Source organism: Lolium rigidum, chromosome 2 (assembly GCF_022539505.1).
Source record: "Lolium rigidum isolate FL_2022 chromosome 2, APGP_CSIRO_Lrig_0.1, whole genome shotgun sequence".
In the NCBI taxonomy this organism is placed as follows: domain Eukaryota; kingdom Viridiplantae; phylum Streptophyta; class Magnoliopsida; order Poales; family Poaceae; genus Lolium; species Lolium rigidum.
Window position 1 is genome coordinate 136,525,039 of NC_061509.1, and position 14,294 is coordinate 136,539,332.

Consider the following 14,294-nt stretch of genomic DNA (forward strand, 5'->3'; position numbering starts at 1 on the left):
TGAGGTTGTCAATCTCACCAGCTTGCTGTAAACAAAGGATTAGATGTATAGTGTGTATGATGATGGTTGTTTGCGAAGAACAGTAAAGAACAATTACAGTAGATTGTATTTCAGATGTAAAAAATAGGACCGGGGTCCACAGATCACTAGTGGTGTCTCTCCCATAAGATAGCAGATGTTGGGTGAACAAATTATAGTTGGGCAATTGACAAATAAAGAAGGCATAGCAATGCACATACATATATCATGATGAGTACTATGAGATTTAATCAGGGCATTACGACAAAGTACATAGACCGCTATCTAGCATGCATCTATGCCTAAAAGTCCACCTTCGGGTTATCATCGAACCCCTTCCGGTATTAAGTTGTAAACAACGGACAATTGCATTAAGTATGGTGCGTAATGTAATCAACACAAATATCCTTAGACAAAGCATCGATGTTTTATCCCTAGTGGCAACAGCACATCCACAACCTTAGAACTTTACATCCTTGTCCCGAGATTTAATGGAGGCATGAACCCACTATCGAGCATAAATACCCCCTCTTGGAGTCACAAGTATCAACTTGGCCGAGCCTCTACTAGCAACGGAGAGCATGCAAGAACATAAATAACATATATGATAGATTGATAATCAACTTGACATAGTATTCAATATTCATCGGATCCCAACAAACACAACATGAAGGATTACAAATAGATGATCTTGATCATGATAGGCAGCTCACAAGATCTAACATGATAGCACAATGAGGAGAAGACAACCATCTAGCTACGGCTATGGACCCATAGTCCAGGGGTGGACTACTCACACATCGATCCGGAGGCGATCATGGCGATGAAGAGACCTCCGGGAGATGATTCCCCTCTCGGCGGGGTGCCGGAGAGCGATCTCCACGAATCCCCAGAGATGGGATTGGTGGCGGCGGCGTCTCTGGAAGGTTTTCCGTATCGTGGCTCTCGGTACTGGGGGTTTCGCGACGAAGGCTTTAAGTAGGCGGAAGGGCAGGTCAAGGGACGTCACGGGGGACCCACACAACAGGCCGGCGCGGCCAGGGCCCAGGCCGCGCCGCCTTGTTGTGTCGTCGCCCCGTGGCCCCACTTCGTTTCCTCTCCGGTCTTCTGGAAGCTTCGTGCAAAAATAGGACCCTGGGCGTTGATTTCGTCCAATTCCGAGAATATTTCCTTACTAGGATTTCTGAAACCAAAAACAGCAGAAAACAGCAACTGGCTCTTCGGCATCTCGTCAATAGGTTAGTGCCGGAAAATGCATAAATATGACATATAATGTGTATAAAACATGTGAGTATCATCATAAAAGTAGCATGGAACATAAGAAATTATAGATACGTTTGGGACGTTGATGTCTACGGGAGCTTCTATTCTTGTAGACAGTGTTGGGCCTCCAAGAGCAGAGGTTTGTAGAACAGCAGCAAGTTTCCCTTAAGTGGATCACCCAAGGTTTATCGAACTCAGGGAGGAAGAGGTCAAAGATATCCCTCTCATGCAACCCTGCAACCACAAAGCAAGAAGTCTCTTGTGTCCCCAACACACCTAATAGGTGCACTAGTTCGGCGAAGAGATAGTGAAATACATGTGGTATAAATAAGTATGAGCGGTGGCAACGGCACCGAGAAAAGTGCTTTGCCCGGGACGGTAAACAAGCGGTAGTAACGCAGCGGTAGTAACGCGGTAAAACGAGTAAACAAGCGGCGATAGCGATATTTAGGAACAAGGCCTAGGGATTAGACTTTCACTAGTGGACACTCTCAACATTGATCACATAACGAGAATAGATAAATGCATACTCTACACTCTTGTTGGATGATGAACACATTGCGTAGGATTACACGAACCCTCAATGTCGGAGTTAACAAGCTCCACAATTCAATGTTCATATTTAAATAACCTTAGAGTGCATGAAAGATCAATTCGACTAAACCAAGTACTAACATAGTATGCACACTGTCACCTTCACACTATGTAGGAGGAATAATACACATCAATACTATCATAGCAATAGTTAACTTCGCAATCTACAAGAGATCATGATCATAGCATACGCCAAGTACTAACACGGATGCACACACTGTCACCATTACACCGTGCAGGAGGAATAAAACTACTTTAATAACATTGCTAGAGTAGCACATAGATAAATTGTGATACAAAATACATTGCAATCATAAAGAGATATAAATAAGCACTTCACTATGCCATTCATAACGGTGAGTAAGTATTCGGTGAAATATAGCCTAAGAGACCCACACGGTGCACACACTGTCACCTTTACACACGTGGGACAAGGAGTCTCCGGAGATCACATAAGTAAAACTCACTTGACTAGCATAATGACATCTAGATTACAAGCATCATCATATGAATCTCAATCATGTAAGGCAGCTCATGAGATTATTGTATTGAAGTACATAGGAGAGATGAACCACATAGCTACCGGTACAGCCCCGAGCCTCGATGGAGAACTACTCCCTCCTCATGGGAGCGAGCGGCGGTGATGAAGATGGCGGTGGAGATGGCAGCGGTGTCGATGGAGAAGCCTTCGGGGGCACTTCCCCGCTCGGCGGGGTGCTGGGAACGAGAGACTCCTGTCCCCCGGATCTTGGCTTCGCGATGGCGGCGGCTGCGGAAGGTTTTCCGTATCGTGGTTCTTCGTATCGGGGTTTTCGAGACGGAGGCTTTAAATAGGCGGAAGGGCAGCTTCGGAGGGGGCCGGGGGGCCCACACCATAGGGCGGCGCGGCCCCCTCTGGCCGCGCCGGCGGTGTGGTGTGGGCCCCCGGGGCTTCCCTACGGCGGCTCTCGGGTGTTCGGAAGGCTCGGGAAAAATAGGACCACGGGTCTTGATTTCGTCCAATTCGAGAATATTTCTTTACTAGGATTTACGGAACCAAAAACAGCGAGAAAACGAGGGCGGCTCTTCGGCATCTTGTTAATAGGTTAGTTCCGAGAAAATGCACGAATATGACATAAAGTGTGCATAAAACATGTAGGTATCATCAATAATATGGCATGGAACATAAGAAATTATCGATACGTCGGAGACGTATCAAGCATCCCCAAGCTTAGTTACGCTCGTCCCGAGCGAGTAAAACGATAACAAAGATAATTTACGAAGTGACATGCCATCATAACCTTGATCATACTATTTGTAAACATATGTAATGAATGCAGCGATCAAAACAATGGTAATGACATGAGTAAACAAGTGAATCATAAAGCAAAGACTTTTCATGAATAGTACTTCAAGACAAGCATCAATAAGTCTTGCATAAGAGTTAACTCATAAAGCAATAATTCAAAGTAAAAGGTATTGAAGCAACACAAAGGAAGATTAAGTTTCAGCGGTTGCTTTCAACTTGTAACATGTATATCTCATGGATAATTGTCAACATAGAGTAATATAACAAGTACAATATGCAAGTATGTAAGAATCAATGCACAGTTCACACAAGTGTTTGCTTCTTGAGGTGGAGAGAGATAGGTGAACTGACTCAACATAAAAGTAAAAGAATGGTCCTTCAAAGAGGAAAGCATCGATTGCTATATTTGTGCTAGAACTTTTATTTTGAAAACATGAAACAATTTTGTCAACGGTAGTAATAAAGCATATGAGTTATGTACATTATATCTTACAAGTTGCAAGCCTCATGCATAGTATACTAATAGTGCCCGCACCTTGTCCTAATTAGCTTGGACTACCGGATCTTTGCAATGCACATGTTTTAACCAAGTGTCACAATGGGGTACCTCCATGCCGCTTGTACAAAGGTCTAAGGAGAAAGCTCGCATTTTGGATTTCTCGCTTTTGATTATTCTCAACTTAGACATCCATACGGGACAACATGGACAACGAGATAATGGACTCCTCTTTAATGCATAAGCATGTGGCAACAATTATTATTCTCATATGAGATTGAGGATATATGTCCAAAGCTGAAACTTCCACCATGATTCATGGCTTTAGTTAGCGGCCTAATGTTCTTCTCTAACAATATGCATGCTCCAACCATTAAGGTGGTAGATCTCTCTTACTTCGGACAAGACGGACATGCATAGCAACTCACATGATATTCAACAAAGAATAGTTGATGGCGTCCCCGGAAGCATGGTTATCGCACAACAAGCAACTTAATAAGAGATAAAGTGCATAAGTACATATTCAATACCACAATAGTTTTTAAGCTATTTGTCCCATGAGCTATATATTGCAAAGGTGGATGATGGAATTTTAAAGGTAGCACTCAAGCAATTTACTTTGGAATGGCGTAGAAATACCATGTAGTAGGTAGGTATGGTGGACACAAATGGCATAGTGGTTGGCTCAAGTATTTTGGATGCATGAGAAGTATTCCCTCTCGATACAAGGTTTAGGCTAGCAAGGTTATTTGAAACAAACACAAGGATGAACGGTGCAGCAAAACTCACATAAAAGACATATTGTAAACATTATAAGACTCCATACCGTCTTCCTTGTTGTTCAAAACTCAATACTAGATATTGTCTAGACTCTAGAGAAACCAAATATGCAAACCAAATTAGCAAGCTCTAAGTATTTCTTCATTAATGGGTGCAAAGTATATGATGCAAGAGCTTAAACATGAGCACAACAATTTCCAAGTATCAAATTATCCAAGACATTTTAGAATTACTACATGTAGCATTTTCCAATTCCAACCATATAACAATTAAACGAAGAAGAAACTTCGCCATGAATACTATGAGTAGAGCCTAAGGACATACTTGTCCATATGCTACAGCGGAGCGTGTCTCTCTCCCATAAAGTGAATGCAAGGATCCATTTTATTCAAACAAAACAAAAACAAAAACAAACCGACGCTCCAAGCAAAGTGCATAAGATGTGACGGAATAAAAATATAGTTTCGGGGGAGGAACACGATAATGTTGTCGATGAAGAAGGGGATGCCCGGGCATCCCCAAGCTTAGGCAGCTTGAGTCTTCTTAGAATATGCAGGGGTGAACCACCGGGGCATCCCAAGCTTAGAGCTTTCACTCTCCTTGATCATATTGCATCATACTCCTCTCTTGATCCTTGAAAACTTCCTCCACACCAAACTCGAAACAACTCATTAGAGGGTTAGTGCATAATAAAAATTCACATGTTCAGAGGTGACACAATCATTCTTAACACTTCTGGACATTGCATAAAGCTACTTGGACATTAATGGATCAAAGAAATTCATCCAACATAGCAAAAGAGGCAATGCGAAATAAAAGGCAGAATCTGTCAAAACAGAACGAGTCCGTAAAGATGGATTTTATTAGGCCACCAGACTTGCTCAAATGAAAATGCTCAAATTGAATGAAATTTGCGTACATATCTGAGGATCATGCACGTAAATTGGCTTAATTTTCTGAGCTACCTACGGGGATGTAGACCCAGATTCGTGACAGCAAAGAAATGCTGGAACTGCGCAGTAATCCAAATCTAGTACTTACTTTACTATCAAAGACTTTACTTGGCACAACAAAACACAAAACTAAGATAAGGAGAGGTTGCTACAGTAGTAAATAACTTCCAAGACACAAATATAAAACAAAGTACTGTAGCAAAATAACACATGGGTTATCTCCCAAGAAGTTCTTTCTTTATAGCCATTAAGATGGGCTCAGCGAGTTTTAATGATGCACTCGCAAAAGATAGTATGTGAAGCAAAAGAGAGCATCAAGAGGCAAATTCAAAACATATTTAAGTCTAACATGCTTCCTATGCATAGGAATCTTGTAAATAAACAAGTTCATGAAGAGCAAAGTAACAAGCATAGGAAGATAAAACAAGTGTAGCTTCAAAAATTTCAGCACATAGAGAGGTGTTTTAGTAACATGAAAATTTCTACAACCATATTTTCCTCTCTCATAATAACTTTCAGTAGCAACATGAGCAAACTCAACAATATAACTATCACATAAAGCATTCTTATCATGAGTCTCATGCATAAAATTATTACTCTCCACATAGGCATAGTCAATTTTATTAGTTGTAGTGGGAGCAAATTCAACAAAGTAGCTATCATTATTATTCTCATCAAGTGTAGGAGGCATAGTATAATAATAACAAAATTTACTCTCCATAGTAGGTGGCACCAAAAGACCACTATCATTATCATCATAAATAGGAGGCAAAGTATCATCAAAGAAAATTTTCTCCTCAATGCTTGGGGGACTAAAAAGATCATGAAAACCAGCTTCCCCAAGCTTAGAACTTTCTATATCATTATCAACAATGGTGTTCAAAGCGTTCATACTAATATTACTACCGGCATGCAAATAAGATTCCATAGGTTTTTAATTTTCGCATTAAACAATCCATGTTTTAAATCAGGAAATAGAATAAGAAGCTCATTGTTGTCCATTATGCCAAACTAGTGTAAACAAGAAACAAAAAGATGCAATTGCGGGATCTAAAGGAAATAGCTTCGAGCACACACACAACGGCGCCGGGAAAAATACTTTACCCGAGACCGGAGTATGAGAGCCTTTTACCTTTCCTCCCCGACAACGGCGCCGGAAAAGTGCTTGATGTCTACGGGAGCTTCTATTCTTGTAGGCAGGTGTTGGGCCTCCAAGAGCGAGAGGTTTGTAGAACAGCGGCAAGTTTCCCTTAAGTGGATCACCCAAGGTTTATCGAACTCGGGGAGGAAGAGGTCAAAGATATCCCTCTCATGCAACCCTGCAACCACAAAGCAAGAAGTCTCTTGTGTCCCCAACACACCTAATAGGTGCACTAGTTCGGCGAAGAGATAGTGAAATACAGGTGGTATAAATAAGTATGAGCGGTGGCAACGGCACCGAGAAAAGTGCTTTGCCCGGGACGAGTAAACAAGCGGTAGTAACGCAGCGGTAGTAACGCGATAAAACGATAAACAAGCAGCGATAGCGATATTTAGGAACAAGGCCTAGGGATTAGACTTTCACTAGTGGACACTCTCAACATTGATCACATAACAGAATAGATAAATGCATACTCTACACTCTTGTTGGATGATGAACACATTGCGTAGGATTACACGAACCCTCAATGCAGGAGTTAACAAGCTCCACAATTCAATGTTCATATTTAAATAACCTTAGAGTGCATGAAAGATCAATTCGACTAAACCAAGTACTAACATAGTATGCACCTTGTCACCTTCACACTATGTAGGAGGAATAGATACACATCAATACTATCATAGCAATAGTTAACTTCGCAATCTACAAGAGATCATGATCATAGCATACGCCAAGTACTAACACGGATGCACACACTTGTCACCATTACACCGTGCGGGAGGAATAAAACTACTTTAATAACATTGCTAGAGTAGCACATAGATAAATTGTGATACAAAATACATTGCAATCATAAAGAGATATAAATAAGCACTTCACTATGCCATTCATAACGGTGAGTAAGTATTCGTGAAATATAGCCTAAGAGACCCACACGGTGCACACACTTGTCACCTTTACACACGTGGGACAAGGAGTCTCCGGAGATCACATAAGTAAAACTCACTTGACTAGCATAATGACATCTAGATTACAAGCATCATCATATGAATCTCAATCATGTAAGGCAGCTCATGAGATTATTGTATTGAAGTACATAGGAGAGAGATGAACCACATAGCTACCGGTACAGCCCCGAGCCTCGATGGAGAACTACTCCCTCCTCATGGGAGCAGCAGCGGTGATGAAGATGGCGGTGGAGATGGCAGCGGTGTCGATGGAGAAGCCTTCGGGGGCACTTCCCCGCTCGGCGGGGTGCCGGAACGGAGACTCCTGTCCCCCAGATCTTGGCTTCGCGATGGCGGCGGCTCTGGAAGGTTTTCCGTATCGTGGTTCTTCGTATCAGGGTTTTCGAGACGGAGGCTTTAAATAGGCGGAAGGGCAGCCTCGGAGGGGGCCTGGGGGGCCCACACCATAGGGCGGCGCGGCCCCCCCTCTAGCCACGCCAGGGTGTGGTGTGGGGCCCCCAGGGCTTCCCTCTGGCGGCTCTCGGGTGTTCTGGAAGGCTCCGGGAAAAATAGGACCCTGGGTCTTGATTTCGTCCAATTCCGAGAATATTTCTTTACTAGGATTTCCGGAACCAAAAACAGCAGAAACGAGAGCCGGCTCTTCGGCATCTTGTTAATAGGTTAGTTCCAGAAAATGCACGAATATGACATAAAGTGTGCATAAAACATGTAGGTATCATCAATAATATGGCATGGAACATAAGAAATTATCGATACGTCGGAGACGTATCAGACGTATCACCGAACCAACCACATTATTCAGAATCAGATCAAGGATAGACACGTATACATGATATCATAGCAAACCTACCCATCAAGATATAATCCAGGAGGAGATCAACCATGTATATTTGATTTGGTGGCTTCAAACATTATCGACACATCAATTTTCCCCCAAACCAAAGTAACCGATGATACCAGATCTAGCCCCAAATCTACCTTACGCTATGTGTCATTCTAATGCACAAGGGCTAACTCTAGTACTTTTCTCCTCTTCATGTCTCGTGACAGCGGTCAGGATGCGATGGGTCTGATCCGGATCGAACCTGTTACTGGACCTGTGCACCTATACGAGAACTCCAAGTTAAAGGGCCGACCCGAACCCCGGACCTCTTTTAACAGGGTAAAGGTTAACCCCTGGTTTGTCCCTAATGTGACGCATCTCCGATGCAAAAGAAAACAGGAGACACACGCAAGCGGCCAGGGCTTGCATCCATCGGCCGCTGGAAGCGCCACTGTTCGGAGCTCATGCTCCCCATCCTCCAGCCGGAGCTCGTCGCGCTCCCGCCCCGACCACGCGCCAGCGCCAGATCTCGTCCCGCCTCCAACCGCACGCCGGCACCGGAGCTCGTCCCGTCGGCCCCAACCACACCCGCCACCGCGGAGCTCGTCCCTCTGGACATGAATTCACGAAGCCCCCCGCCGGCCATGAGCTTCTCCACCTCCCACCGTCGCACCTTACCGATTCATCTCGCCGCCGAGTTCATAAGGCCGCGACAGTACATACGCATGTGACGCCAGGATAGAACCTAGGGCCGAACGGGGTGAGGTTCCTGTTGGACCTAATTTTTTTTAGGATCGGCCCTTTACCCTGATGGTAACTAAACTGAGGTCCGGTCTAGCGGGTCAGCGGGTCGGACCGGACCACCTGCATCTATAGACAGCGGCGACGACCCAACTCCTCCATATCTCTACCGGCAAAATCGTTGGTCCGCCTTCCCTGCTGAATGTTCCGGTGGTAAGAGGGAGGGGGTCTTGTTCCTCCGTTTGGCCTAATAGTTAGGGTTATAGTTTGTCTGTTGTGGGGTGTCTTTGGGTGGTAGGAATGGCGCAACCAGCTCTACTCCCACATCGACGTTGACCTTCATGTCAATGTGTTTGTCGATCTGTGAGATCAACAACTTGGTATTCTCGCTCTTCTTTGGATCCTTCGAGATCAGTTTCGTGGCATGTCGCCAACGTTCGCCATTATCCACGGCGGCGATGAGGGCCGGAGCGAGGTTGATGCCCTAGAGAGAGCATGTTGATCTAGAGGTGGTGAAGTTATCATTCCCTGACTTTATCGATGTAAGGCCGTTGGATCTTGATCCAAAACAGTACGGGGCGTCTCTCGGTCAACGTGCCACTTTGTAATGTGCCTTGTTGCTTCGACATGTATATCAACTCAAAAAGCTTTGGTGTCTATGGTTTTTATTTGGATGGCAAGGCTTGACGTCTCTTCTAATGTACGTCTAGGCGTGTTGGAGTTTGGCGACGACCGACGGCTTCGGCGGATGCAGGAAACCCTAGGATGATTATGTATTTTTGCACCCTCACTAAAAATTTACACGATAATTGTTTTCTCGTGATTTGTTTGTTACTTTTCACCTATTTTGTTTGCTGTAACTTGGTTTTCTATAAATAAATGAAATACATCGTTGCCGAAAAAAACCCTTTTTTGCAAATGGAAAAAAGGACTGAACTCGTAGATCTAAAAAATCGTGCTAGAGAGATTCGGAGCGTCAGAGTGATTACCGCCATTACCGCCGCGGATGAGAAGGGGTGCTCAGCCGCGTAGATGAAGAAGAAAATCTTGTTGCCACCGTCACCGTAGAGGAAAGACTCCGATTTGGGACTGCTTTCCGGGGCGGCCAACGCCTGGCACCCGATTCTCGTTATCTTTCGAAGTACGGACACAGATCCTGCCACGAAATTTGCTCTCCTCCACCTTCACGGTCGAAGAGAAGCGACGAGCGGCCGAGCGGGAGACGGATAGAACCAGTGCAGAGGCAAGGACGCAGCTCGTCAATGTCCAAGGCCCCAACTGCCCAACCCTAGGTGTCGCTTATCTCTTGACTCCCTCCCCGATTTCTGATCCCCTTCCCTCGTGCATGAATCGATCTATCTTGCTGGTGTAATGTGATGTTTGGAGTTATATTTGAGCAGAGTAGATTCTGAGGTCAACGCTTTTTGGTTTGAGATTTAGTATTCATTGAGAAGATGACCTTCTTAGTGTGGGAAGTGGGATCATGAGTTCTTATATCTCGCAGTCAATTGTGTAATTCTTGTTGGACCTAGTGTACTGTGTGCTAAAACCAAATGCAGACTCGATTTGTACATTCGCAAATCCCAAGGCCTTGGTTTGTTATATTCCCAATTGGAGAATCTGTATGCCAGATTGCCACTTACGTCTAAGAATTGGGGATATGGTCACAACATCCTCATGCATATTCCACTTGATCCTACCTCATGCAACTTTAGTACATTTCTATGAGTTTTTTTTAGTAATTGCCAAATTGAAAGGTTTCATCTCTCTGTGGAGGTTTCCTTAAGATAATTGCTAAGAACAAATGCTTTGTTTCTACTTTCTAGTGGCAAAGTAGGCAACCATCACACATTCTTAGATATTGCAGCCAATTTGTTTTCGTGCTGGGATCAGTCAAGCTTATGTCAAAGAGAGTACGGATCTGCTACAGTGTCTATGATTATAACTTCACCAACCGCATTGCACTATTAGGGCTTGTTTGGCTTCCCGGTAATCCGATTCAATCCTGTCAGTTAGGACTTAGGAATCAATTCTAGTATGAACTTCATGTCCACCTGAAACTCTTGAGAATGATTTGAGCGGATCCATGCTAGCACCTAGATAGAATAATTTTATGACACTTGCTGCTGTGATCAACAAAAAAGGAACTGTGCAAGTTTTCTAGTCTTGTACTAGTCAGTCATGATTTCGGATTTCCACATGCCAAGTGATGACTAACGTTTTTTTCGTTTAAATACTCAAGTGGTGGTTGAATTCAGGTCTATGACTCTGGTTCGGAAAACTGCAGCAGTTATATTTCCTTATCATATCATAATATCATATACTCTATTCAAGCATTTCCGGTTATTATTTTCTTAACCTCTCTTTTCCGTCACATCTGTAGATTCCACATATGTCTAAGCTTTCTATTTTTTTGTTTTGCAGGGACAGTACAATCTTGATTTGAAAGAGATGGGTAGCCCTAAAAAGGCTAAGGCGGAACCAGGATGTTCAGACAGAATCAGCAGTCTACCTAAAGAGATAAAGGAGTGCATCCTCTCCAATTTGAACGTCCAAGAAGCTGTTAGAGCTAGCATCCTATCAAGCGCTTGGAGGAACGTGTGGACTACTATGCCAGATATACTTCTGTATGATTGGAGCTTTGCTTCCTCTGTTTCCCAGACAACTGCACGATCCAAATTTATTACATTGGTTGATCTGGCGTTGGCGCTCCATAAGGGATCTCTAGATACATTCATACTTGAAGCGCACAGAAGTTTTCATGATGTAATTGACAGGTGGATTTCCATGCTATCCAAAAAGGTGCCAAAAGCCATTACAATCAAGTTCGCCTCTGGTCCAAAGTTCAAGATTCATTCGAGCCTCTTCTCTATCAGTGATTTGAAGCACCTTCGCGTAAAGTACTGCATCATCACCTTGCCTAGGAAGTTTGAAGGTTTCAAGCGGCTAGTAGTCCTGAACCTGAAGTCTTTTTTCTGCACCGACAGTGACATCAGTTATTTAATCTCTTCCTGCCCCATGCTTAATACGTTGCGTCTGAAATATTTTAAGGACATCAATTGTCTCAACATTCAAGCTCCAGTACTCGAAGTCTTAGAGGTTGAGGGACAGTTTGAAGACCTTCATCTGAATGCCCCTAGTTTGCTCCATGCATATTTGACACTTGACAAAACTGAAGCCCACAAGTATGTTCCAGTGGCACATGATGGGAAGCGCTATCTGATGCAAGTTTTTGGCAGTCTAGCTGATGTCAAAACGCTTACCGTTAGCGGTTCTTTCTTGACGGTAACCATTTAGTGGATTTGGCAGTATTCAAGTGTCATCCTGATTAATTAGCACCGCTATTTCTAATTGCTCTTATTTTGTTTCTTTATTTGCAATGAGAACTGGCTGTTAAATTCTGATTGCAGTATCTATCCAAAGGGTGCTTGCTGACAAAACTCCCTGGTGCATTTCATCGTCTTGAGAAGATTGGTATTGAGAGATGCTTCTGGAACTGGACGGAAGCCTTGGCTATTTGTTCAATATTTGAGAATGCTCGTATGCTTAGAGAACTTGAAATATGGGTATATATATGCCTCACCCTAAGCAGCTAATCTGACATTCACGTTTGAACACTGTAATATGATATCTGTTTATTTTCCTTCCTATAATTTCAACTTGTATGCCTGATGCAGCATATCCATATTCATTGGTTTTATTTATGACTGACTAGCTTCCTATAAATGGCAGAGTTATCCTCGTGAAGAAGTTTATGCACGTAATGGTGTCTGGGATCAGGATGAGACGGCGATACAGAAGCCCCCCTTGGATCACCTGAGCATGGTTACCATAAATGAATTCAGGGGCTTGCGCTGCGAAGTTTCTTTTTTAGGAATGCTGCTGAGCTGGGCACCAGCTTTAGAAGAGCTGAAAATACACAGGGTCAATGACGAGGATGATGATTCAGAAGAAATCTGCATGTGTAAGGCTCTTATGCGGTTATTGGCTCTCCCGCGGGTGTCTCCCAAAGCCAAGGTCATAGTTACCTGATTCTTATGACATGGTGGCATTAGGTTGTTTGAGCTCCGTGTTATCTTGCTTATCATTCTACACGACTGTTACCAGTTGACATGCTCCATATCTGACCTTTATCCAAAAAAATGCTCCGATTCTGACTTGTGGTTTGGTTATAGTTTGCCTTTGACTCGAATATATGCAGGTGGTCTTGGTTACAGCTCTGTAGTGGTAGAAGTCTTTTGTTGGGAACGTTACACGGTTTTGCTAGTTAATGGACCGTTGATGTCAGCTTGTTGCCCAGCTGTGTTTCCAGTTTTATTTGACAACCTAAACTACACATGTATCACAGGCCAGGCCAGTGAACTTAATCGAGTTCACAGGGGATGGAAATGATACTGTTTCCCTGCTTTTCACTGGTTTTGTTTATTTACATTATTATAACGTGTCAAGCTCGTGCTCAGCCCCAGTATGCCAGACCGAAGACATGTGTGCGTGTCAACTGCCAAGCTCTACCGTGGCTGGCTGAAGAGGCAGGGTTGGCCATGTAGGTTCCTTTTCGCTGTTTGCTACTGGATTTGAGCTGACATTCGTGGAGTGTAAAGCTCGGGTTCAATAAATTTGTTCTGAAATGTAGTTCAAACCTGTGATTTGACTTTTGGAACTTTGATTGATGTACGGACTAGTAATATTTCAAGCCAAAAGGCCAGTCCAGTTCTTCCGGCTTTAAACTGCTAGTAGATGGAAAGAAATGCAACAGAGATGAAGTAAAAACAAAACTGCCGGCCAGCATGAGGAACCTTTCACTCATTTTCATCATCAATCACGACGAGATGCCTCGCGGGAGGCCTCCTCATCGCCGTTCTCCTTGCAGCCTTGCTTGTCGACGGCGAACACTAGGTCCTTCTTCTGCACATCGGCATCCACCGACACGTAGCAGTCGTCGTCCACCTCCTCATGCACCACCATCTTGTAGGTCTACAAGAAACACAACATACGAGACGTAATTACCCAGCTTCAAGCCCCCGGAGGGAAAACCCTACGTGTTGCTTGTCTGTTCTTGATTGATAATAATGACTAAGGTTAAAATATCAACGTGATCTCTATGGTGTGATCTAGGTTGTGGATTGTGGATCTGTCGAGTTGTCCTCCCGATGACCCTCCTAGCCTTTATATAGGAGGCTAGGTCTCAAGTATCGTGTCCGGGTCAGTTACAAGTTAGGATACCTTTGT

General features: G+C 43.7%; 1 protein-coding gene across 1 annotated transcript; it reads left to right on the forward strand.

The window, feature by feature from the left end:
- The first annotated feature begins 9,996 nt into the window (after positions 1-9,996).
- LOC124687309 (F-box/FBD/LRR-repeat protein At1g13570-like) lies at positions 9,997-13,237 on the forward strand. The gene is made up of 4 exons (XM_047221099.1): positions 9,997-10,357; positions 11,490-12,350; positions 12,476-12,631; positions 12,798-13,237. The coding sequence occupies exons 2-4, from the start codon at positions 11,517-11,519 to the stop codon at positions 13,095-13,097; spliced, it is 1,290 nt and encodes a 429-aa protein (XP_047077055.1). The 5' UTR covers positions 9,997-10,357; positions 11,490-11,516; the 3' UTR covers positions 13,098-13,237.
- The last annotated feature ends 1,057 nt before the right edge of the window (positions 13,238-14,294 follow it).